At 42.1% G+C, this 26,959-nt stretch overlaps 2 protein-coding genes across 3 annotated transcripts in view; one reads left to right on the forward strand and one right to left on the reverse strand.

The window, feature by feature from the left end:
• GPR39 (G protein-coupled receptor 39) overlaps window positions 1–20,432 on the forward strand; it is a 218,302-nt gene extending 197,870 nt beyond the window's left edge. For both annotated transcript variants that reach the window (XM_060262260.1, XM_060262261.1), the window contains exon 3: window positions 19,858–20,432. In XM_060262260.1, coding sequence (XP_060118243.1) covers window positions 19,858–20,381 — 524 coding nt within the window. In that variant the 3' untranslated portion in view covers window positions 20,382–20,432. The remainder of the gene's footprint in view (window positions 1–19,857) is intronic.
• A 226-nt stretch (window positions 20,433–20,658) lies between these two features.
• LYPD1 (LY6/PLAUR domain containing 1) overlaps window positions 20,659–26,959 on the reverse strand; it is a 107,411-nt gene continuing 101,110 nt past the window's right edge. Inside the window, exon 3 of the mRNA XM_060262485.1 lies at window positions 20,659–20,970. Coding sequence (XP_060118468.1) covers window positions 20,732–20,970 — 239 coding nt within the window. The 3' untranslated portion in view covers window positions 20,659–20,731. The remainder of the gene's footprint in view (window positions 20,971–26,959) is intronic.

A 26,959-nucleotide genomic window follows, 5' to 3' on the forward strand; every position in this document is an offset into this window, starting at 1 on the left:
GGGGGACTAGATAACCCTGGAGGTCCCTTCCAACTCTATGATTCTATGATTTCAACTTTTATTTGGTTGCCTATGGAGTAATGACTTTTTATTGCTGTCATGATCTGTGCTGTACTGTGAGAGAGAGGCCTAGTGGGCCTAGGGAGCCTGTGAGGCCTGTATCTCAGTAGGAAGAGACAGCCTCCAATCCCCAAAATGCCTGGCGCTGGTTTCAGCCAATTGGCGTCCAAGTAGGTTCTATGGGGAATAATTTAAAAGTTGTCTTAGGAGATAGACACTGTTCTTTCCTCCTGAGAGGCTGAGCAGGCAGGAAGGCTGCTGTTAGGAGGAATACCCTCACTCTGAGGGAGAGAGTGAGCAGGCTGAGGCCTGGGCCTAAAAGACAAGGGGCAGTTAAGTTCAGTTGCGTTAGGGACTTTACGTTTATTTTCCTTCACCCACGTTGCTATAGTTCCTTCACCCACGTTGCTTATCTTTCACTTCCCCTTTATTGATTTTCCTGTTTAAAATAAACCTTTTTGTTACTCTGCCTGGTCTATACGCCTATTTTCTTGGCCAAAGCAAGGGATTGGAAGGGCTTGGGAGGGTACTCTGGGCCTTCCCATGGGACCCTAATTCCAGAGTGGTGGCAGCATCAGGTGGCACCCCCATCTGGGTCATGACAATTGCTTAGTCTAGAATGTAGTGGGGAGGGAGCACGGGGCTATTTTGGAACTATTTGTGTAGTATTGGTTATTCCTGGCAATACCCCAGAAGGGGAAAGAATGCCTGTAACAAATCAGTAATAAAACTTTATCTATATTCATGGAAGAGAAGTCTACCTGAATGTTACCTGAGAATCTTACAGTATCTCAGTAATGTGTGATAATGTTTTCCAGGAACCATAATCAAGACTCCATATAAAAAACTGTTGCTTTAATTTTGGCTTTTTTGGTAAACATTTATGTTAAATGGGCAATTCTTAGTGAAAACATCTGTGCTTTATATACATTAGGTTAATTTACTATTAAAGAATCAACTCTGCATCTTTGCTGCTTATGCCCACCCAGAGAGCAGTAGCTTCATTTTATTATCATCATGTACAGAGTAGTTAGTGAAGATGCAATAGCAATTTCCTTCAGATTCATCTGTTCAGGCCTGTACACAGGCAACAGAATTGTTCCTGAGACTATAATGTGAAGGCAGTTGAGCTACAAAGGTAAGCAGAATTTGTTCACAGTGGAAGTGGACAAAAATGGATGACATTCCCAACTTACTTCTCAGAATCTTTGGTGAGTTTAAGAAATTGGAAGATTAATTGGAAGGAGTTAAGGAATCGGAAAGTTCAAATGGAATGAAAGAACTAGGGCTAATAAGGTCACCAAGAAAGCTTCCACAAGTGTAGGAATTCAAACCTGACTCTCCCAGTGTCTAATCAGAAACTAACCCTAACTACTACACTACATTGCTTTGTTTGTTTGTTTTTTTGGTAGGGTGGCTGCTGCTGAACCTTGGTTATCAGCTGGCTCTGGGTGAGTCATGCAAGCTACATGATATTGAGTCAGTCAGTGGTTGTTGGCAGCCTAACCCTGATGCATCCTTCATCAAAGGCCAAAATAGCTCAGGAAAGGACCCTGCCCCTGCCTTTTACTGACATAAACCAAGGCTCACACTATTGTTGTGGTTAGGGTTTGTAGAATCTTTCGGGATCAAGTGCCGTGTTCTACTGGAGAAAGTTTTCCTTCCAGACGTTTCGTTCTCAGCTGCGGAGAACATCCTCAGTGGCGTTGCAGCCGGAGCAGTCGCTCAGACCTTCTTGGCTGCTGTGCATTGAGTGGGGATTGTTGTGGTTGCCTAACAAGTCATTTAAAGCTACAGACAATGCTTCTATCTCTTGGGACGTTTTTAACCCAATGTATTTTTAAAGGTTTTAGATTTTACTTCAAACTTGGGGCTTTCTTCAACTCTGTAGAGAGGTCTGACTTGTCTCTCCAGGGCCCTGGTCTCTGGATTTAAATATCCACAGTTGGGGACATGTTGAGAATTAGATGTAGTTGAATGCGCTGCAGCAAAGCATTCTGTTTAAACACCACCACCACAAACCACTACTATGTGGTTTGCAATGACACACAAAATATATGACCAGTGCATTGCAAGGGAAATCTGTGTGAATTCAACACTGATAGTACATAGCCTGTGGAACATATATTTATTGGCCGCCAGACATCCTATGTGTTATGTAGAAACTTGGAGATATAGCAGTGGAATATTTATCCCCCAATGCAGATAACAAATCATATTCAGGGCTTTTTTTAGTATAGACATAGAAATGCAGACCTGGATTGCCTCTTTCTCTTAATGCCTTAATTTATTTTTAATTATCGACAAAAGCAAAGCAGCGTCAATAATTATCCTTTGATTAATAAGTTGTGGATTTCACTTCCACCACTATCAATAGCATTTGCTTCTAATCAGCTATTACAAATGGGCATCCGTTAGTAAACAAAACATAATCTATGGAATGAAAAGGGGATGGAAATTATTAACTCTCCTTTTAAATTCTTACTTGCCATTAGACAGGCAAGCCTTTTGGGGTATCATATACAGGGCCAGCCCTGCCACTAGACAAATTAGGGTGCCAGCCTTCTGGGTGACGCCCCATGTGATAATGTCATCATTCTCAGTGCAGTGGGGGGCGCCAGAAGTTAGCCTTGCCTAGGGTGTCAGACAATCTAGGGGTGGCCCTGTTCATACAGAGGAAAAACTAAATTTGTCACCAGTCCTTCCAGAGTATTCTTTCCCAGATCACATTGTTCATTCTCCTTTGGTAGGGGAAGTCATCCACAGTGGTTAGGTCACGCCCCCTCTCACTCCAGGCAGGGTTATGCAAATTTTTTTGGATGCCTTTCAGGACCAAGGAGGAGTGTCCTTTCCAGTGTGAATAGCCCTGCTGCTCCAGCAGGTCATATGAGCCTAGCTCTTATTCCCAAGAAGAAACACTGAGATAAAATGGAAGAGAGTTCCTCAAAAAAGAACCCAGATACTGGGTCAGCTAAGAGGAAGGATCATCATAAGGAAAAGCCTTTCCAATCAATGTCTCTGAACATGAGTGAGGGGAGTCCGGGTCTTGGAATAATGCTTGGAATGACTGTAGGAGCAGGCAGGAAGGGCACATCAACTTCCTCCCAAACTTCCAATCCAACCCAGAAGATCACTCCCCCCCCCCCCCCGAAACCGACAGGAACCTGTTGAGGTGACTTGAAGGGGCTTCCGCAGGAGCAACTCCAGCCCTAACCCTTGCAGAGCTGCCGCGTCAGACAGAACACACCACAGCCACTGGTGAGAGTCTACCTCAACAAATTCAGGAGGGAACGACTTCTGGGGGAGGAAAATGCCAAGCTGAGCTGCTTCTCATAACGGGAGCAGGCTGGAACTTCTGTTTGGGGTAGTGGAAGGCAAATTAATGCCTACTGCCTACTTTTCTCAGTTAGAGATTAGTCCAAGATATGCACAGGAAACTTTGAGGAGATTTACCTTGGCTAAAAGGGAGTCCCGGGGGGGGGGGCTCCTTTGAGGGGTCTCCAGAGAAGAGTTGCATTTTCATCATCTGCAGAAGTTCTCAGAGTCATTTATTTGACATAAGCTCGACAGAATCCTAACCTTCTTGGACTTTGTTAAACATCTAAAGCTACACAAGACTGGTAATTGGCAGAAAAGGTACAGATTATTATCTTTCATTCCGGGACTATTTACAGCTAAACAGAATAAATGCAGAAGGTGGGAAATGGAAATCTAGAAAGCTTGGAAGAAGGGAGGAAGAGGTGAAATTTGGACTTCGTAAATTTAAAGGACAGTGCTAAAAAGTGGAAAGGAATTTATTGTTTGGTCTACTTGCAGTTTTGAAAAAAGAGCACCATCATCACAGACCTGCAGCATATACAATCAACACAGGAAGTACGTCAAGTATCATGAGATCTCTTTACCAGTGAAAATGAGATTTTGTGGCAAGTAAAGCAGGAAGTAGCGGATGAAAAGCCTACTCTTGGACTATAATACCATTGAGAAAAATCGGCAGCCATTGCAAGGAGGCCAAAATTAAAATAATTTTTTAAAGTGTTTGGGACATTAAAAAATGTTGGAATTAATTGAGATGATGACAAGAAGATAAATACTATTGGACATATTGTTTATAATGGACTTTAGAAACCTTTAAAAGAAAAAGGATTTTAAAATTAATATCTCGGTCTGGGAAGCTCTGAGGACAGTGAAATTAGGCTTGTTGTAAAAAGCAAGCTCTAATCTTTTGAACCTGATAGTCAAATTTGAAATTGGTGAGATCAAAATTTTCGGTGTTTTTAAATGTAAGAACACAAGCAAACCCGTACAAGGGCTAGTTCATTGGAGAAAATGCAGGATCAATTAGAGGCAATGAAGGCCAGAATGATAAAAGGCATGAAAGAGATGATAACTGCATCAAAAAAAGAAATTATAGAAGAGATTTAAAAAGATATGGAAGATCTCAGAAAGGAGACAGAGGAAACATCTAAGAAAGTGCAGGAGGTAGAAGGGAGAATGAAAGTACATGATTCCACCTTGTTGAAAATACAAGAAAAAGTGACAATCCATGACTGCAAACTGATGGAGACTCAGATACGTCTGAGAGGAGTACCTGAAAAGGAAGATGGTGACTTGAAAGAATATATAATAAAAATAATTGCAGAATTTTAGAGGAAGATCCTGAAGAGACTAAAAATATGTATGACTATATGTATAGAGTGAACTCACTCTATGCCAAGAAAAATAATTTACCAAGAGATGTTGTCATAAGATACTGTCAGACTTGGAACTTCAAAGTAAACGGACCATAGTTTGTAGCAGCTTAATCCATTTATTTGAGAATTTGTTGTCTTGGATAGAGATGGATTGAGATTGATACATTTTGCAGCAGAATATGCTATTTTAACCTCTAACATCAAAAGCTAAACAATAAACTCATTCTCACACTTTGGAGAAGCAATAGCCGGTTCCCAGGCCCCCTTATCTCTTTCTCAAGGAAGGAACCCCACTGGTTACCTTGAGGCTCACTATCTTCAAAGAGCTGTTATATTTGTTAGTGCTATGCTAGGCATTTCCCAGGGGAGTTAGTAACTGTTGCAAAAGTGTTTGAAATGCAAGGCTTTATTCACATGGCTAGCAGAAACATTCAAAATGGAGTTAGTTAGGGCAAGGGAACATGAACAGTATAAAGCATATTAAAACAGGTAAGTTACAATATCTGACAGATACATGACAAAAGAAATGGTGGAAAAGATAATGAACAAAAACTTTGAAAAGACATTGATACGGTGGTGCGGGGATTAATGGCTGTACCCACGGTAGCCCTCCGGGTGCGCGGGTCAGAGCCCGGTCGATCTGCTTTTGCATTTCTTGCAACATCAGCGATAGGTTCGCCTTCATCTCGCTCCTCAGGTCCTGATTCATAGCCGCCATTTCCCATCTCAGGTCTTCCACCTGGTCCCACTTTGAGGGGGGGGGGTTCGATCTGGCTCCCTCCTCCGACCCGGACTCCGATAATCCATCGTTCGATTTTGGGGGCCCTCGCTCATCCTCGTCCCCCAAGGGGAATTCTCCACGGTCCTCAGGGTTGCCCGGGTTCTCTGGCTCCCCTGGGTTTCTGAGGATGTTCACGTACCGGAGCGCTGCCTCATCCATCAGGGTAGTTGAGGTGCGGGGGTACCACGCCTTCAGGGTGATGAACAGCTCTTGTTTCATCCAGTGGATTTTCCGGGGCTCGAGTATGTGCCACGCCGGAGTCCCCGGTAGCTCGAAAGGTTCTGAAGGCTCTTGGTCGTCGGGTGCTCTTGCAGCCATCCGCTACAAAGTAACTTGCGCCGATAAGCCCTCTTGGGGATCAGTTTCAAAATGTCGGGAAAGGGTTCATTGAAGTTTCAAAATGATCAGACTTGTCTTTGTTAAAAACTAAGTTTCATTTATTGATTACGACAATGTTACTGTCTACATGGATTCATTGAAACTGATAACAGATAGCTTGAACCATTGGCATTTATGTATACACTTCAAAGGCTTTGGGCTTTAAACTGCTTCTCATAATAAAAGTACAGTTGCTCTTGCAAGTAACACTTTCACACGCCAGCTTATCTCCCACTGGTGATGGTTACATTCTCCCCCCTGTTGATGTCCTTGCTTTGCTTGGGAGGTGCCAGGGTGGCTAGCTGAGCGTTTTGCACTTCAAAGGCCCCACTGGCCTCTGGAGTTTTGACAGCCTCCATTCCCACCCCTCCTTCCTTTCTTGCAGGGCACATAGGTTAGTAATATAGCATTTTATTTAGTGATTATGTTAGTAAGCATGGATTGAATACATTCATAAAGCAAAAAAGACTTCAATGAAGCATTGCCTGACAAGATCACTCATGGGCAGAATGTGAGCAGGTCCAGAGAGGCATCAGTGGTGAACTCAGCAACCTTTAGGATCCTGTTGGTACCCTCTAGGTTCTTCCTGTTGGCACCAGGAAGTAGCTGGATAAGTCATCTGATCCACACGATGGTTGATCTAGATATTATAGACATTGCAGCTGAGGATTTAATTGTCATGGCTGTGGCTTCATGTGATCTTTTAAGTGCTAGGTCAAGTTTCTTGTCCCAATTGTTCCATACTGAACCATGGCCATCTTCAGATAGTAGGCTGAAAGACTATATAGCCACCATAGGAACATAAACCAGTGGCACCTGTAACATTTCGTTAGCAAAGGCAGGTAAAATATGGAGCAGAGGTCCATCAGTGGCTATTAGCCACAATATGTGTATGTGTGTGTGTGTATTGGCCACTGTGTAACACAGAGTGTTGGACTGGATGGACCATTGGCCTGATCCAACATGGCTGCTCTTATGTTCTTATGCTCTTAAATCATACACATTTAAAACAAAACTTGAGAACTGATGATTGGAACTGGGCTTGACGCATTCAGCCTTGAGCTGATGCTCAAAAATTGGGGGAAGGAGAAAACCTTCACAGAGGTACTGCATGGTGGAAAGAACTCCCTATCACCATTTGTCTTGTTCCTAGGATTGGTGTCTGGGCTGGAAGCCTCCTCTTCACTTGGAGCATTGTAAAGTTCCAGTGCTGTAAGGGCTCTAGACAATAAATACATAGTTATCAGCTTTAAAGAAGTGACCTGATGACTCAGGGACACTAACATCTCCAACCTCCTCATTGGACATAAATTCCCCTTCCTCCTTCTCTGTTTCAGAGACCTGTGTCCAAGTCACCAGGATGTCTGTCCCCCAGCACCTGTTTGTGAGACACCTTGTTGGCCAACAAACATCTATGGAGTCCTGATAGGGGTGGCAGGGTGGGGAGGGAGGGGAAGGTGACCATGATTGAGCAGTGGCAGTGGCAGGTCCTGTGGTCCCAGAGCAACAAGCATTAAAGATTTCAGCCCTCAATGTCTGTTTAAGCATCTCCATAAATTCCAAAGGAAAAAAGACCTCAGCCCTGAGTAACATTACCACTCCAATGATACTGAGTGAGGGATGAAACAGAGGCTTGCCCCTTTAGTTTTTTTACATTTCCAACATTTGTTGGAGTAACTGGGATATATCTTAGCTAGCCGGTCCGGTGTTAAGTACCAACGATATATCATTTTGTAAAGATTTTCCTTATACAAAGCCGGGGTCATTAGTTTAACATTTCGTTTCCATATTTTCTCCCAGTCATCTAAAGAAATATTAAATCCAAAATCTCTTAACCATTTTATCCATGATTCTTTTACCTGCTCTTCCTGCATTTTTTCTCTTAATAACCATTCATATATTTTAGAAATTAATTTCTGGTCTACCTGAATAATTTGATCAAGATCATTTAGTTTCTTAGGGAATCCTCTTTCCTTATCTTTTTGATAACATGATTGTATTTGACATTTCAACCACCAGTCAAATTGGGTCATTTCTTCCATTTGGGTCATTTCTTCCATGCATTGCTGCATTCGGAAGGAATGTCCAGTCTTTAAGATGTACTCCTCCATCTCCCAGGACCACCTCTGGAGTTTGGTGCTCTCCCTCCGTTGCTGCTGTTGCTGGAATGAGTGGTCCATCAAAGGAGGAAATTCCTGGCCCCACATATGAGGTTGGAAACTGCCCAGTTCCCACACAGTTGCTTCTTTATCCCTCATTGGTGGAATGTTCCCTCGGTCCACTCTGACCTCCCAGAAAACCACCTCTGGGGCTCCAAACAATTGCTGTCCCAGCTTCTTTTTGTCTCCTTCCTTCCTACCTATATGCACCACCATGGACCTCGCAGAGAATGGCTGTGGTATATTCACCTGCCCCACTTTAACTGCCTTTCCCGTCTTCTCCATATCCACCACATTAGCCTCGTCCAGGTCATCCACAATCACATGGGGTCCCTCCCATTCCACTTTCCGTTCACCAGTATGAAGTGGCAGGAAATCCATCACCCTATCCCCTGTCTCAGCTTCTGAGAACTCCACTTTCTGGTCCCTTGCCACCTCACACAGTGGTTCCAGCCTAGGGTCACCTTGAACCTCAGACAGGAACATTCCTGGCTTCCCCAGACTTCCTATCATCTATTCCTTCAAGCCACCCCTAGTCCCACTGTTTCCAGAACACTCAGCCAAAGTTTGATCTGGGTTCTCCGCCCCCTCAGTTGTTTTTCAATGTCAGCCAACTGAGTTCCTTCCTGCCTGGAAGGCTCCACAGCATCCTGATGCCCTTGCGGAAATTGGCACCCCTCTTCCCATTGAGCACACCCTCCTGCAGGGCTTGAGACAGGCTGGTCCTCCCCCTCCCTGGTTGGTGCTGAGGTGGCTTCCCTAAAGTTGCCTTCCTCCCCCCACCTTTCCCTGAGGTGGCTTGGGTTCTCAGTCCCCTCGGTTGGTATTTCAGCACTACCAAACTGACCTCCCTCCTGCCTGGAAGGTCCCACAGCTTCCCAGGTCTCCTGTCTGCCCTGCTTCAAGACAACCTGTTCCGAGAGAGTCTCGGACGATCCCACTTCCTGATCCACAGCTACTTGGTGAACCGGTTCCAACCTAAGGCCGCTCAGGACCCCCTTCTGGAACCGCTCCCGTTCCCCCAAGCCTTCAGCTATGTGCTCCTCTGAGCCCACATTAGCCTTGCTGCTCTCAGAACCTCCTGTGAAATCTCCACCTCTGTCTCTTCAGGTTGCACATCCTTTATGCTAGACAGGTTCCCTTCCTCGCTAGGAACATCTACAGCCTCTTGCTGCACTTGGGGAAAGCTACACCCCTCTTCCCCTTGAGAACACCCTCCTCCAGGGCTTGAGACAGGCTGGTCCTCCCCCTCCTGGGTGACTGCCCTCTCTTCATCCTCAGTAACCTGGGCTATTTCCCCCTCCCTGGTTGGTGGTGAGGTGGCTTCCCTAAAGTTGCCTTCCTCCTCCCACCTTCCCCTGAGGGTTTGGCTGCGGGTTACAGCATTGATAGAGTACTGGCCAACCAACAAATCCCGGCCCAATAACACTGGAACTGTCTGTTCCTTCATTACCCCAAATTCAGAATAGGATTTACCTTCTTGTGGAGCTAAACCCCTGAACTGCTTTCGGGAGTGGTCTGGCCCCAGTTTAAACCTTTTAAATACAGTGGCTTTATAGGCCGCAAATGTTATCCCCCCATCTTCCATAGGCATGCTGTAATAGATGGCTGAAAGCTCTCCAGTCAGGTTGCTACAGAGGTAAGACATATAGTCTTCCTCTGCAATCCCCCACTGTTTGGCTGCCCTCTCAAAGTTGGAGAGGTATATGGAGGGGTCTTCTCCCTCTTGGTACACTGCAAAGTCTTTGGGGGTGGCTTTGATTTTTTTGCTTAGTTCAGCTTCCAGACGTAGCACCTCAAGCTCATGGCGACGTTGCTCTTCCTGCTCCCGTCTGCGGATCTCAGCTCTCTCTTTTTCCTCCCGTCTGCGGATCTCCGCCCTCTCTCTTTCCTCCCGTCTGCGGATCTCCGCTTGTCTCAGCTCCCTCTGTCTGCGGATCTCATCCCTCTCTCTTTCCTCCCGTCTGCGAGTCTCAGCTTGTCTTTCATCCCTCTCGATACGCATTCTCTCCAGCTCCAACTGTAGCCGCAAGGTTGCTTCTGACTGGGTAGGGGGCACTTTTGCAGGTGCCCCTGCATGCTTAAGATGCTCCAACAGAAGGTCTTTCATATCTACTACAGTCATGTTGTCACACTCCAGCTTTTGCTTTGCGCACTCTTCCTGGAGCTGTGGCTCTGTCATCTTCAGGATTTCCCGTCTCTGGGCACGCTCCATCCTAACTAAACTGAACTTTCCCTATTCCAGTTGACCCGAAAATAAAACAAAACCTCTGTTGCTTCCTCTGGGTGCTTGCACGTATCAAAAAACAAAAATGCCTGGCCAATCAAGTTCTCTGTTTGTTCTCATCCCACCGCTGCCGCCAAGTGTGACGGAACCGGCCCGATTCTGCCTTCAGACCCGGTCCCGTCAGCTCCCTATGGAGTCGCCAACTCCTGGAGGGAGCTATTTCTCCTCCTGCCCCTTGGGCTCGCTGCCACCATCTGCTCAGTCTAGGGGTTCAGATTGAGAGGAACAGGACTCCCAATCCCCCTCTCCAGCTATGAGGCTAGGCCTCAAGGTCCTCTGCCACCCTGCACTTGGGTTTCACAGAGACCTCAGCACTTCTTTGGGGCACCGCTGGAGGATTGGCACCTTATCCAACTGCATGCCTTCCCCCTTGCCCGGGGCCCCCTTTATAAAACAGCGTGGTCTAAAGCGGTTTGGGGATCTATGTGGTACAGAGATTGACTGCCAGCATTTAAAACAGAAAAACTATTTATTTACAAGAGAAAAAGATAGGAAAAGAAAAACAAAACAAAAACAGTTGCATTTAAAAAGTTAGCACAGCACAGCAAACAGCATGGCAAACAAAATGTGGTTTTAAACGCATCCTGTTGTCCCTGGCCTAAACTTGCCCTGCCTATGATAATGACTTACTTGGTCTGACTGCCTGGGGGCCTCATTTTCCTGAGCAGGCCTCCCCCCACAGGCAGGAGCCTACAGGCAAGCAACCTCTCTTCCAGAGCGCCAGCTGCAAACTGAAAACTCCTCCTCCTAGCACATGCCAAGAACAAAAGTACTTCCTGCCTCTCTAGGAGACTTTCCTCCTAGTGTTGTTGGTTTGGCTCTGGAAGGGAGGGGGGGAGTGAGGGGAAGGCTAGGCCGAAGCCTGCTTCGCAGTTTCATGTTCCTTCCCAAAGAAGCACCAACACTGACTAAGATGGCGTTTCTCCACAGTCTTCTTCACCCTGCAGCTATATTTTTAAGGCAGTAGCAGTCCTGAAGCTAATCCAGTCAGAAAGAAAAGTACTATAAGATCTTGTTATCAAAGTACTGTATGTACAATCTTACACTACTTTGAACTGCTATATTTGACAATCTTACAGTACTTTGAACTAATGAGAAGTTCATTATTGGAGAACTTTTACAACATAAGAGTTATTACTTCATTCATTTATCTGCTTCTGAAGATTTATATTTTCCCAGCTGGCTAATGTTTGTTTGCCTTTTAAAAGTGAGATTGTGGTTTGAGATGTGCATTTTTAAATATCAGACTTGAGCTGGATGTTTTACTGAGAGTTTTTGGAAGTCACCAGAGAAAGTTTTATCTATCTACCCATGGACAGTTTTCTCTTTATTTTTTGTATTCCTGCTAATGGTAGTATAACCGTCTACTCTTAAAGCTCCCATTTGAATTAAGTTTTTTTCCCCTTCTAACTGCATATTGCTCCTGCTGCATTTTAATCCCTTGAATCTTCCTTCTGTTTGGGTAGTAATATAAACCTTTCTGGGGAAACATTTGAAAAAGCCTGGGCATTTTTCCCTCCCTGGGGGAATGCAGTGGAATGGAGTTCCGGGACCTCTTCATGGAAACAAAATTATTAAAAAATGTTTAAAAGTTCATGAGGGGCACCTGTGTGTTTTTCCTTCATTTTCCTCTTGAGAATTCTGGCACTTCCTTTTCCAGAAAAAGAGCCCTGCTCTCAGCCCATGATTATTTTGAAATGGGTGAATTTGGATTTTGGATCAACTTATGTATTGGCCTTTGCTGCCATCCAGTGAAGCTTACAATCAGTGCTGAATTTGCCTTTTACTCATGTTGGAATTTTGGATTGATACGACAAGAACTCAAGACAAGAACCCAAATTCTTTAAGAATATTAACAAATAATTAAAGTAATATGGTTCATTCCTTATGTGAAATAGTCTTGACAAGAGAGTAACTAATACTCATTTTTATTAATAGACTAACTTAGCATTTCAAACCCTGCTTAGTCTTATCTTAATTTTTTTATTTTAGCTATTTCTATAATCCCTCTTTTAATATAAACCACAAAATATAAATCTCTTGAAAATAATATTATTGAATATTGTAACAGAGTTCCATTTGACATTGTGTTTTATATTATAAACTTGAGGTTCACGGCTCAAGCTTAATTTTGCATTTCTTATTGTTGTGACAGTAATTAAATGCTATTTTGATGTAATAAGTTAATGAAAAGTCCCTACAGAGATATAGGCATAAGATGACATTGACACAGATGAAGGAAAGGCAAAAAAAGATTGAAGAAGAATCTGATTTGGAAATGCCTGAATGGTTGAAGAAACTTCAAGACAACCTGGCTCTACAGTTGAATTCAATTACTGACTGAGTCTCTTTTCAGATGAAGCCATCAGAGGATTGAATGCACTATAAAGTGACTCAGTCAGAAGAAAGAATTCAACAACAAATCAAAAAATTAAAGGAAGGTCAAGAAAATACTTTTGATTATATTAAAAAGGAACTTTCAACTCTGACACAAGATATAATTAGAGGACTGGCACACACTCAGAAGAAGGTTCAAGAAAATACTGAAAAGATTGTTAATACCCAGAAGCATTACAAAGAGCTAGAACGCGGGTAATTTATTTTATCATTTATTGGAAATGATCACTTATTGGAAAAAAGCTAATCAAAGGATTGAAAGTTCGGAGGTTCAGAGTAGAGGCTGTAATCTTAAATTTTGATCCATTTCGGAGGATTTCAGTAAAGCTAGCCCTGCAGAAGATTTCTGTATGCTGTTACAAGATTGTTAGTGACTGAAGAAGATTCCCTGGACATTGGCCAAATATACATAAATAATTCTAATTTGCTGTCAGGAACAAGCTTCCGCATCACATTTTGGTGAAGTACTCACATTAAAAAATGAAAGATTTCATCTTTAGCAAACGAAGAACTTCTCTCAAAATCCACATGACAGAAATACAATTTTTTTCAAGATCTTCCTTCTACTCTTGAAAAAGAGGAGAGGCTTTGACTTCTTAAGTCTGATTTTACAAAATAAACAAGTAAAGTACTATTGGAAGATTCTGTTTCCACTGAAAATGCAATTATCAAAAGGTTTTAAAAAATCCACAACTGAGCAAGCAAAACAACTTACAGTAGAGTTATCAAAAGAACCAAGTGAAGAAAAAGAGAAATGAGACAAAGCAGTAGCATTACAGTAGAAAATGGGTAATCTGAATGTGATATTAATAAACATCAGCAGCTTAAATTCACCCACTAAATGGTCAATCTATTTTTAAAAAACAACCCAAAAGGCAGATATTGTCTGCTTACAAAAAAACCATATAAACACGAACATGTTCTCAAGAATAAGAAGCTGGGAATTGTTTATGTTGCTTCTGCAAATAAAAAAAGGAAAAGTATAGTGATCTATACGATCTAAATCATAGAATCAACATTACAGAAGAACTGAAAAATGCACATGGGAGATATTTAATGTTGAAAATTGATTTCCTGATAGCAACATCAACAAATTGGTATCCTTATATGCTCCAAATAATGCTAAAGGAAAGTTTTGGTTTTTTCCCAGAATTTATTGGACTTTCATGAAGGGGAAATAATGATTTCTGGAGATATAAATGGAGTCCTGGGACTTAAAAAGGGTAAATCTAACAAGACGAAAGGGGGAAGACTCCCCAAAATTGTTGTTTAGTATATGGAACTACTACAATTGATAGATGCTTGGAGAGTAATTAATCCTAAATTTAGAAATTATAACTTTTATTCTGACAGACATCAAACTTATGCTAGAATTAACATGTGTTGGATCTCTAAAACCCTACTTATGAATTTTTAAAATGCTGAGATTCATCCAAAGATCTTCAGATCATAACCCACTATGGATATTATGGCAAGGAGGAAGATCAGGAAAAAGATGGAGATTAACTGATGATCTCCTACTTCAAAAATATAAGAAGATTAATCAGACCAATATGTCATCTCATCCACCATCTTGTTTCTCCACAGCGGTCAACCCAGATGTCCTAGATAACTCACAAATAGCATTCAGAGAAAAGCAACCTCTGAATATAGAGGTTAAATTTATCCATTGTGGCAAATAGCCATTGATTGATCTAACCTCTCCAAAATTGGCTAATCTGATTTTAAGACCATCTAAACTAGTGGCCATCACTGCACCCTCTGCAAGCAAGTTCTGTAACCAATTCTATGACCTTCTTTTGTCTGTTCTCAGTCAAGTGCACATAAGCTTTGTTGGGTAGTCCACAGTTCTAATATTTCAGGAGACAATAAAATCTACTTTCATCACATCATGCCTACTGAGGTCTTGTCTTGTCTTTTTTTTCTAAAATGAACAGCCCCCAATAATTCAACCTTTGTTCATAAGAAAAGTGCTCCAGATCTCCAATCATTTTGGTTATCCTTTCCATTTTTACAATATCCTTTTGGGGTAACTAAGCTTAACACAGTATTCAAAGCACAGGAACACATCAGTCTCTACAATAGCATTGCGCCTTGTCTAATAATCCCTAGTTCAGAACAAAGTTTGAGTCCAGTGGCACCTTTAAGTCCAACAAAGTTTAATTCTGGGTATAAGCTTTTTTGTGCATGCACACATCTCCAGACATGAAAGGTTATACTCAAGAATTAAATTTTGTTGGGCTTAAAGATGTCGCTGGACTCAAACTTTGTTCTGTTGCTACAGACTAACATGGCTACCTTCCCGGACCTAGTAAAAAATTTGGCTCCCCCTCATGCTGTGTCACACTGAGTTGAAATATTAATTAAACTATACACCATGATTTCAAGACCTTTCCTGGTCAGTCACCTGTCAAGTCAGCTGAATTCAATAACGAGTCTCTTGTTAAAACAGAGTTGCAAGTTTATTGTAATCAGAACTGAAGACCATGGCAGAGATTGAAGGACTGAGATATACAAGCATTAAACCAGCATTTAAGGTATAGATCAAAGGATTCCTACGGGGAGGGCAATCTAGGCAATACATTTTCGCACTCGGGTGCTACTCCCTTCATTCCCAGCCTGAGACCTTGCCGCCCCATCCTCCCACAGACATCCAGGCTGGGAAGGTGCCACTATCTTGTTCACATGTTAGCATTTCAAAGTAGACTACACAACAAAGGCCTCTCTATGGAGGGGGGTAGGGAAGTTAGCTAGCAGCATTCGGAGTTCAGTGAAAACTCCCAGACTCCTTCACTTCAGAACCAAACTTAATATTTTAGTTAAGAAATTCATAGCAGACTTGACATCACCCAACAATTCAAAGTTTACTGATGTATGTGTGAATTTAGAAGGAGGAGGAGGATTATTATTGCTGCGGTGCATAATACTGTGACACTCATGTGCCACTCTGTTGCTCATTCACCCAGAACTGAGTGGTCTTCTTTGAGCTTCTTTTAATGTTTGGGTTCTCAACATCCTGAATATTTTGTAGTTGTCTACTCACTGCTCTTCACCTTTGTCTATCTAGGGTTGCCAGATCTGAAGGATAAACCAGCGGGAGAGTTTCCAGGATGCTCCAGGACAGGGGAGGGAAGAAGCACACCATGTCCTGTGAGCCGCCCTGAGCCTGCCCTGGTGGGGAGGGCGGGATATAAATAAAAGTTTATTATTATTATTATTATACATATGTCACTTCCAGGGCAAAACTCTACAGTTTGAAGCTAATTCTACCATACAGTTTTGCCCCAAACCAGAGCATCACTCCACCCAACATCACTGAAGTGCCTATGTCAATTCCGGTGATGTAGGCACAACATGTTATTTCCAGCTTCTTGCCTGTTGCCGGGGTGGGGGGGGGGGGAGGTAATTCCCTGACAGCTAGGAGCACCCAGCAGCCATTTCCCCCTGCTTTCTGATAGCCCTGAAGTGGGGGGGAGGGGCTCCAAACCAGGGAATCCCCCACCCCCAACTGGGGACTGGCAACCCTACCTACTTGCTGTGAAACACTGTCAAAGAATTACAAAAGTTTAATAAGACAGGACTTCCCTTTGCTGATGTCAATATCAGTTTCTCCTCAGTAGGGCTTTTTCCTCCATATGGTCAATTCTTTATCAATTATTTCCAACAAGTTATTCAAAACAGATGCTAACTAGTCTTTATCCTCCTGAATGCACTTTTAAACAAACAACAGCAACAGAGCCCCCCCCCCAAAAGATTATATTTCTTACTTTCAGTCCCCTTTGTAGGGATGCTGATTTTTAGCGACAAGCTGTAAACCAACAATTTCAGGAATTCCTAGTAACTTCTTTATTTCTCATTGGGTGTTTTCGCACTGACCTTCTAGTGGCGCGACCACCCTCTTCACACCGGAGGATCTGCCCGGATTTCGCACAAGAAGCGCCGGCGCACCCAAAAGAGCCGTCTACTTCCGTCGCGAAACCCGCTCAAACGGAAACCGCCAAGAAGCAGGAAAACGTTTGAGCGGGTTTCACGACGGAAGTCGCCGGCTCTTTTGGGTGCGCCGGCGCTTCTTGTGAGAAATCTGGGCAGATCCTCCGGTGTGAAGAGGGTGGTCGCGCCACTAGAAGGTCAGTGCGAAAACGCCCATTGTCTTTTGCCACCTCTTTCAGACACCCCCCCTTCCTATGGGCAACTGCCCATCTTCCACTGTGAAGGAAGAAGAACTGCAGATTTATACCCTTCCCTTCTCTCTGAATCAGAGACTCAGAGCGACTTACAATCTCCTATATCTTCTCCCCCCACAACAGACACCCTGTGAGGTGAGTGGGGCTGAGAGGGCTCTCACAGCTGCTGCCTTTTCAAGGACAACTCCTGCGATAGCTATGGCTAACCCAAGGCAGCTGTAAGTGGAGGAGTGGAGAATCAAACCTGGTTCTCTCAGATAAGAGTCCACACACTTAACCATTACACCAAACTGAGGAAATACTTAATTCAGCAATCTCTCCATCTTCCTTTAGCAATCATTTAAACTTCTTTGATATCCATTAGTCCAACCATCTTCTCACTCTCTTCACTTGGGTAAAACTTCAGCTTTTAAATTTTTTTTGACTTGCTGTTTATGACAAATGCAAAATTTCAGACATCTCTTTGTGTCGTGTACCATCTGTGCTCCAATTAGATATCTGAAGTGAGGCAGTGTTCCCATGAAATCTTTTGTTCGTGGCACTGATCGCTGCTACTGGATTACAGAAAATTCTACATACAAAATGGGTAATTTGATGTCCTAAGAGCTCTGAGACAGAGAAAAAAGGACCATAAGAGCTTCACACAGTAGGAAATTGTCTAGCACTTACCATATTCACACTGGCAGTTGCCTTTGTTACTGCAAAAGCAGAGGAACTAAAATGTTCACTTTTAATACAATATCATTCCCTAAGCCTAAAAGTAACATGCATTAATTTGAGTGCTTATAGACAGTTTATTTAGTTGAATAAGAATAGTGATGGATATGGTTTATATAGTTGAATAATAACAGTGATATAAGAAGTGATATGAAAATTAATCTTTTATTAACCAAAGTCAAACATTCAAATCAAAGGTTCACAAAATTACTTCCACATACAGCTGATGCTCAGCCCCGGCTCTTCCAAGGAGCTGCTGCATACTTTCCTGTGCCCCCTCCCCCCCCCCCCAAATCCATGTTTCCCCCCCACACACCTAATCAAACTCCCCAACATTCTGAAAACAGATAATGTATTATGTTGCATTTCTGAATCTCTTAGTTTATTTGGCTTTGCTGATTTTATATTTAGTGTTTATATGTAATTTTGTTCAGAAGCAATTCTAATTAAGTAATGTTCAATACTTCAGAGATTTGTTATAGAAGACAGCTAGTTGGCTATATTCAAAAATAAAAGAATTATTGTATGTTTAATGTTTCATGAAAAATTATATGAACCAAACGTTTTACACCTATAATGCATACAATTTATATATTGTTCATTGATATTGTTTCCTGCTGATCTGTTAATTGTAAAATTGTAAAAAATTAGAAGAAACTATTCTAGATTAATTTTGGCAAGGGCAGAAATAGGCATAATGTTTGCTCTTTTGCTAAGGAAGCAGGCTGGGGTGTCGAAGGAGCTTTAAAGCCAGTAAGAGTGTGACTAATAAGCATGATGCAAAATGCAAAAATCAAGGGAAATATTTTAATGGTTGGGTAATACTTCTAGTAGAAAGAATATTTACTAGTAGAAAGTGTGGATTTGAGACTTAAGGCACATTTACTGTATAATGAAGGACACCACTGTAGGGTGCATTGGTTGAGAACTTTGGGATCATGTTATACAGTTTAATTATTTTAACTCTTTCTCCACACTATTAAACACTGCCTTTTTGTAAAAAAAAAAGAGTTTGCAACCTCCAAACATATCCATTATACTTTGCCACTTGAGGGCAGGGATTCCTGCAAAACTTGATCAGAAAAACACTGATGTAGCCCTTAGCTTTGGTCCAGACAGAGCATTATGTATACATCCCATTGTATTGAGCTGGTGTAGCATTCTGTCGAAAACTTACAAATCAGAAAGTTCCTGGTTTGCATCTCACCACTTTCATTAATTGATTAGGTGACCTTTGGCAAGTAATTTTCTTCCTCCCCTCATCTGCAATGTAGTTAATGGTGACCTATCTTACAGGGTTGCTGTAATGAATACAAGATGATGTGCTATAAATATTACTGCTGCCAGCAATGGAGAAAGAGTTCTGCAGGGACACGGGACTCTTTCTGCCCTACCAGATCCAGCAGTAGTGAAGCCACAGTTCTGTCATGTGTGTGGATGGCTGTATATTGGATCAAAGATAAATCTTCTGAAAATTTTAAGCATTAACCCCAATGAAGTATAGAAGGGTGCATTTAGAAATGTACACAAAATGCTTGAATATCATATTTGAACATATATCACATTGTCTGAAATCATTTATGTTTCCATGGAAGGCTTAGATCCTGTTTGTGTCATTTTACTTGTTTTTTTTAATACAACCAGAATTCCTTTTCCCCAAAACCCATTATATACTCTTTATCATAAAAAGAGCCATTCGTATGGTACATAAAAATATCTTCTGTAAGAGAAAATTTACCAAAAATAATGCCAAATATTTGTTTTGTAAAATATAAACAAAATTCAATCTTCTTTTGGGTATTTCCCACTGTAATATGGTTGTCTTTTTAATACTGAGAAGGGGCAAAATAAGGGAAAACTAGAACAGAGTGTTGCTGAAAAAAAGAATTAAACGATCGCTGAAAGAATATCTTCAAATTTACCCAGTGCCAAGGAATAAAAAAAGGGAAAAAAAATGCTCTCTTACATTTTATGCAATACTTACCAGAGGACAGATTGCGGTGACCTTGAGACTATGGCTTGCCTTTACCACCCTCACACCCCCCTCCCCCCCCCCCCACTTTAGAACAAATTTTGCTACTGGCTTTAGAAGCTGTCAAGCAAAACACTGAAAAACTGAGTAGCATTTCCTACCAGTAAGTGCAGAACTGATACTAAATATTTTATGATTTGTTTTCACATGCTTTCTCTCTCTTTGTTGCAGGGTTGATTGTTGCAACTCTAGCAATATGTTGGCTGCCGAATCAAGTTCGAAGGATCATGGCTGCTGCTAGACCTAAGCAGGACTGGACTGTCTCCTACTTCAGAGTGTATATCACCCTCCTCCCCATAGCTGATATCTTCTTTTATCTCAGCTCAGTAGTGAACCCACTCCTGTACAATATCTCCTCCCAGCAGTTCCGGAATGTCTTTGTTCAGGTCCTCCGTTGTCATCTGACATTAGAACATGCCAACAAACAGAAGCTTTTAAGAGCCAATTTGAATTCTGTAACTGGCAGTGGCCACTCCCACCACCCGTTGATCTTCATGTCATCTAGACGCAAGTCTTCTACCAATACTGGTAACAAGGTTTCTTTAAGTACTTTTCAGAATGAGACCAAACCTGACGGCAGTCTGCAAAAACTGAATCTTGAATCCTTGGAGTTGAATGTGAAAGTGATGCCACAGAAGGACAGCAGAGACCCCAGTCCTACCAATCAGAATGGCCTTTGTGAACTTGAACTGTGAATCCATATAACACAAAGTCAGCTGATGCACAATATGCTGAACACATGGAAATAAAAACAGCAGGTTTATAACCTGCAGGCTGCATCATCTTCCACATTTAAGTGCTTGTTTCATCAATAGGCTAGTATGGGTATGAGTTCTGTATTGTTGGTTGCTGATTTGTTTTTAAAGTTGGAAAGTCAATTGGATAATGAGAGCTATTCTGTTAACAAAGTGAGGATAACATTTAAAGAAAACTCTTCTTTTAGCAGTTGGGAGAAAAAATAGTGCTGCAATGGAAATAGACTGTGTGTCTGGGGAAAAAAATGATATAGAACCAGCAAAACTATCAAATAAGTCTTCCTTAGAGTTTAGAAGTGTCCTGAAGATAAAAAAGCCAAGCTAGAGAGCAGCACTGTTGTTAATACGTTAGCTCTGGGCATCATGCAAGAGTTTCCCCTCTTCCTTGGCCTTGGCCCATTGCAGAGTGGAGTATTGCAGCAACTTATACAAACTGAGTTTATTTTCCCTGGAGTACAGAAAGTCTGGTATCCAGCAGAAGTCAGGAGGCAAGCTCCGGAGGATGCACAAGACTTGCGATACAGGATCCCTGTGACACAGAACAAAATGTTATTTAGCCCCATATGAACAAACCATTGTTTTGTTTTATGTTAGCTCTCTGTATTTGAAGACGCTGCCAATTTTTTTAAGAATACCAATACTGATTTTTGGTCCATTTTAAGTTTTAGCCCCTCATCACCTGTTGTGAGGTCAACAGGAAATATGGCGCTTAAATAAGTGGCAGTGTTCTGAGAATATTAACTTTTTACTTAAATTTAGCTTTGATTCACATAAAGCCTGGAAATCCAAAATCAATACAGCTTGGCTATGAGCCCTTGAAGTTTTAAAAACTCTCTTCAAATTGGTATCTAAGATGTGATTACTTAAAATTTGATAATGCAGGGAGGTGCTGCAGGAAGCTCAGAGACTCAGCAGCTCAGAGAGCCCACATTTGTTTCAGCATTTTAAGGAAATTTCCTTTGCACTGTTTCTCTGAACAACCCAAATAACGAAAAGCTCACAAAGACATTCAGCATATCCATAGCACTGTTCCATGTAAACAGAAAAGAGATGTACACAGAAAAGAGATTATAAAATCTGTCTTTCCATTCTAGTAATCTTAAAATTTTTGTAATAAATCAAGTAAATAGAAAAATGACGTGCTTTATTAAATCTGCTTTGAAGACTTGTATCTTTATTTTTTAATTGAATGTAAATCAGTATACACTTGTTTAAATGTTTTATAGATGCTATAAAATAAAAACTCATACTTTGGGGGGGAAGAGTGGACAGTATTTTTGTAGCTCTGAAGCCAGCTGTCAATAATATGAGTCTCTTCCATGCATTCTGATAGAAATTTGGGGTTTGGGGCTGATGCCTAAACAATATGATTATCAAACATTAAACTTTTCCACTTTTTCTTTTTTGCTGTGGGCTTGCCTGGGTGAAGGTAAATTTTACAGTTAATTTAAAACAAGTTCCTTTTCTGTTCACAACATTTTATTTTTTTTACCTTTCTCAGTACTAGGAACTTGATTTAAGGGTGTGCAAAATAATCTACCTAGCATTGTACATTAATATTTTCAGTGACAAACATGTCTGAAAAACAAAATGTCTAAGCAACTTAGACCTGAAACTTAGGAGCTGACCACCATTTCCCACCCCCACCCCGAAATAGCATTTCTACAGTGATTCAAAAATAATTCTATAGTATTTTGAATAATCCATGGAACACTTTTGTATTGGTAAAAAACACTATTTTAACAACAATGAAAACATTAAAAAGCAAGAGTTTTCATCAAGACAGGTACTGCCTGTGGTTAGAAGTGGCTGCTTGGAAATCCAGTTAGAGAAAATTGAATATTCTTCAGCATCTTTCAGTGCAATCCTAAGTAGTACCATTCTAAATCCACTGAAGTCAATGGGCTCATTCAATGTTCCTTATTGATTTTGCAATTTCATCCTTCTAGGGTACCCTTAATAGGACCATGATAGTTGGACCATTAGATATTCATACTTAAGATTAAATGAAAATAGGATAATGGACTAACCCCCCTGTTGAGTCACTAGAATTAGGTTTGCATGCCACACATAGAGTGTGATTGTAGACTGTGAACTTGCACAGCTTGACTTTATATTATTAATTTACTAGGAATAAGGCCCGTTGTGGAGAAAAAATACAACAGGCTCTAGAAAGAGGCTTTGGGTGAATGCCCCTCACCCTTGCTGTCTTTCCACCCACCCAAGTGAAGGCATTCAATCCCTCCCCACCTCAAGGAGAGCTAATCTCTGCCACCTGGAGAACAGCTGTAATACTGAGTGATCTTCAGCCCTCACCTGGAGATTGTGCAACCCACAAAGAGCAACGCAGATAATGGAGCAGGAGAAATTGGTGAAAACCTCCATGAAAACCAGCCTCTTACAACGTACAAAATATAATTTACTTATAAATAAGCATCATTTCATCATACATAGTGAATAAAAGTTATTAGTGCAAAGTGAGGAACATCAGTGACCCCGCCCACAGTCGTTTAAGAGGTAAGTCAATGTCCAAGATTTTGTATCAATTGGGTGCAGGTCACGATTTCAACGGTGCAGTTCTCAACGGACATCGATGCCCCTGTGTTCAATTGCACAGCCAGGCACACAGAATGATACGCGACATGGTAGTACTTTGTCCCATGTTTCGCTGTTTGCTTCTACGAGCTTTTACAAGACATTTCACAAATTCAACGCTGCTGCTTTATAGTTGCTTCCCTTCGGTAGTGGCATTGTACTTGTCTGAGGTCCCACCCCCTGAAACTCCACCCTCTCCAGGCCCCACCCCTTAAATCTCCAGGAATTTTCTAACGTGGAGTTGGCAACCTTATCTTCTTCCCTTTATCTGCCTCTCTGACTTCAGGTTTCCATCACCTTCCTCCTCCTTTCAGCCTCTACATAGGAAAATGAAAGTCTTTCTTCACAATGCGGGGGGAGACCAAAGCAGTTTACATCATTCTCCTCCCCCCCCCCGCCGTGTGATCTGACCAACAACCTTGTGAGGCAGGTTAGGCTGGGAGTCTGTGACTGGTACAAAATCATCCAGACAGCTTCCATAGCAAGAAGCTGGATCTGTTAGACCCCGCTCTGAAGCCTTAACTCCCATGCCACAATGACTGTCATGGGGGGCTGCTACAGCAGCCAGCCATAGGATATCCAACCCCAGGTGGAGCCATCCCTTTACCTGCCCCTCTGATTTCAGGTTTCCATTGCCTTCCCCCTCCCTGCGATCTCTACATAGGAAAAGAACAGTCTTTCTTCACAGTGTGTGTGTGTGGGGCCAAAAAAGCTTACATCATTATCCTCTCCTTTGATCTCAACAACAACCCTGTGAGGCAGGTTAGGCTGGAAGCCAATAACTGGTCTGAAGTCACTCAGTCAGCTTCCACAGCAAGAATCTGTATCTGGCTGTCAAGCCCCAATATTCCAAATAACAAATTCCTTTGTTATTTCAAATAGAAGCATTTATTTCAGAACTCAAGATGCTCCACTATAGACAGTTAGCGGAAAAACTGAGGTACAGAAAGCTGCATGCATAATATAAAGAGTATCATAAACAGTTACCCACTGAGACCTTCCCCCTCCCAAAGGTCACAGGTTACAGAAATAACTTAACAATTTTTCTACAAAGGATTTCTCACAGGAACTCTATAAAATAAGGGATTGGTGAATTAAGAAATATAGCATTCACATTTAACAGGCCATTGAGTACCATAAACAACTCCCTGCCAGATGGCCAGGTCTACATGTCGACTCGCCTGTTAGTAATAAGGAAGGAGTGAAGGTCTTGAGGTGTCAGACAGGCCACTAGATACAGAAAATAGCAAGGGGCTTACATACTGCCCCCCCTCAGGTAGGGGCCCAGGGTTTGAGTGGGTTTTGATTATAGAATTGCTTAACCAACAATGGAGCTTTTACGTCCTATCCACTCATTCTCTGAGGGAGAAAAGTATTTTCATTTGATCAAATAATGCAAGACCCCTCTTTTCAGTTTAGCATCTAAGATTTCTTTCACTTTGTGATGATTCTGGTTTCCCACAGGAATTGGGTTGAGCACCGGTGGTTGGGGGTGCCAACGTGTGGCTCCAGGGTTTCTGTGGAGTAAACTGGAATGGAACACAAGGTGGATTTTACTAAACATCTTAGGTAGATCTAACTCCACAGTTACTTTATTTATAATCCATTTATACAAAAGGGTCCCAGATACTTGTATGCCAGTTTCTTAGAAGTTTGTGCAAGTGGTAAGTTTTTAGTTGATAGAAATACCGTGTCCCCCACTTTGAAGTCCCATAGGGGGGCATGGTGTTTGTCATAATGTTTTTTGTAGGATTCCTTAGCTGCTTCTAAGTTCTCCTGGATAGCAGCCCAAGATTCTCCCAGTTGAGACCGCCATTGTTTAAAAGTGGATGAGATTTCCCCCGCTCCCCCCCCCCTGGCAAGAGCAGGAATGGTTTCCCTTCATATCCATTAACTATTAAGAAAGGGGTGGTCTTTGTAGAGCTGTGCACTCTGTTATTATATCCATATTCGGCAAATGGCAGTAAATCCATTTAGATTGTTGATGGTTTACAAAACACCTTAAGTCTTGTTCCAGAACCATGTTAGTACGTTCTGTCTATCCATCTGTCTGCGGTGGTAGGCTAAGCTAAGCCCCTGTTCTATCCGAATCAGTTTACAAAACTCCCACCGGAAGTTGGCAACGAACTGGACACCCCTATCGCTAATTAGTCAGGAAAGGAATGGAGTTTCACTAAGTGTTGAAAAAATAGCTGCACAAGTTTTTTGGCCGTAGGTATTTTGGAACATGGGATAAAATGTGCCTGCTTTGAAAAGTGTCCACCACTACTAGAATTACCATTTTCCCTGAGAAGGGGGTAGTTCTACAATAAAATCCAAAGACACTACTGACCAGGGTTGGGTGGCCATTTCAAGTGACTGAAGGAGTCCTAGTGGTTCCTCCCCCCTTTCCTTTGGCCATGATACAGACAGGGCATGAGCTGACATATTTGGAAATATCCTTTTTTATGAAGGGCCACCAAAACTGTCAATTCACCAAATGTAAGGTTTTCACATACCCGAAATGTCCAGCTAGCTTGTTATTATGGCAGTGCTGTTAAACTTCCCTGCACAAGCTTTTGGAGACATAGAGTTTATTCTCTTTATTCCAGAATCCCCCCTCTTTCCTTTTTACTTCTTGCAGTTAGTTTTCCCCCTCCTTTTCTGCCTCTACTCTAAATTCCCCCCCCCCCGCACACCCACACACAGTTCTTCCGCTGGCTGTTTTGGGATCAGGTGGTTATGGCTCCCCCAAATTGAGAGGGAGAGATTAACGAGTCTATGACATCTCCCCGCTGGCTATTATGCAGCGAGAGGTGGGATAAGGCATCAGCCAGAAAATTCCGGGAGCCTGGTATACACTTAAGTTTAAAATCAAATTTGGCAAAGAACCCCGCTCAGTGAATTTGCTTCTTGGTTAGTTTCCTACATTTCATAAGGGCTCCCAAATTCTTGTGGTCAGTCCAGATTTCAAATGGTACCCTGGCTCCCTCCAACCATGACCGCCAAGTTTCTAGGGCAAATTTCAAAGTAAATGTTTCTTTATCCCAGACTGACGAATTCCGTTGTTCGGCTGAGAATTTCTTTGAAATGTAAGTGCAGGGTTTCAGATCCCCTTATTCATCAGGCTGCATCAAAATTCCTCCCACAGCCACATTGCTTGCGTCACATTGAACCACAAAAGGTTTTAATTCATTAGGGTGGATTAATATAGGTTCACTGGTAAATAACTTCTTCAGTTTATCAAAGGCCCTCTAACACTCCTCTGTCCATTCTAGTTTGGCCCTGGGCCTTTTAGCTTCTGGCCCCTTTCCTTTTGTTTTAAGCAAATCCCTGAGGGGCAACATGGTGTGGGCAAACCCCTGGATAAAATCACGATAAAATTTTGCAAATCCGATGAAGGATTGTAATTGTTTATGAGTTTTCAGGGCTTCCCAATCCAGGACTGCTTGTATTTTGGCTGGGTCCATTGCTAAACCCTTCCCCGATACCTGGTATCCCAAATAATCTAGTTCTGTTTTGTGGAACTCCCATTTCGACAGTTTGGCAAACAGTTTGTGCTTGTTTAGGGTTTTCAGTACTTCCCTTATTAACTTCACATGGGATGGCATGTCATTAGAATAAATTATGATGTCATCAAGGTACACCACCACCTTGCGATATGGGAACTTTCGAAGGACTTCATTTATGAAGTTCATGAATACTCCAGGTGCCCCTTGCAATCCGAATGGCATGACTAACTATTCAAATTGCCCTAAGGGGGTGTTAAACACCATCTTCCACTCATCCCTTCTTTGATGCGCACTCGGAAGTACGCATCTTGTAAGTCCAGCTTGGTAAATATTTTCCCTTGAGATACTGTATTTAGTAAATCTTGGATCAGGGGGATAGGGTACGCATTCGAGGCAGAGATGGCATTAATTCCCTTCCATCTTTTTTCCTGC

Source organism: Heteronotia binoei, chromosome 21, assembly GCF_032191835.1.
Source record: "Heteronotia binoei isolate CCM8104 ecotype False Entrance Well chromosome 21, APGP_CSIRO_Hbin_v1, whole genome shotgun sequence".
NCBI lineage: Eukaryota > Metazoa > Chordata > Lepidosauria > Squamata > Gekkonidae > Heteronotia > Heteronotia binoei.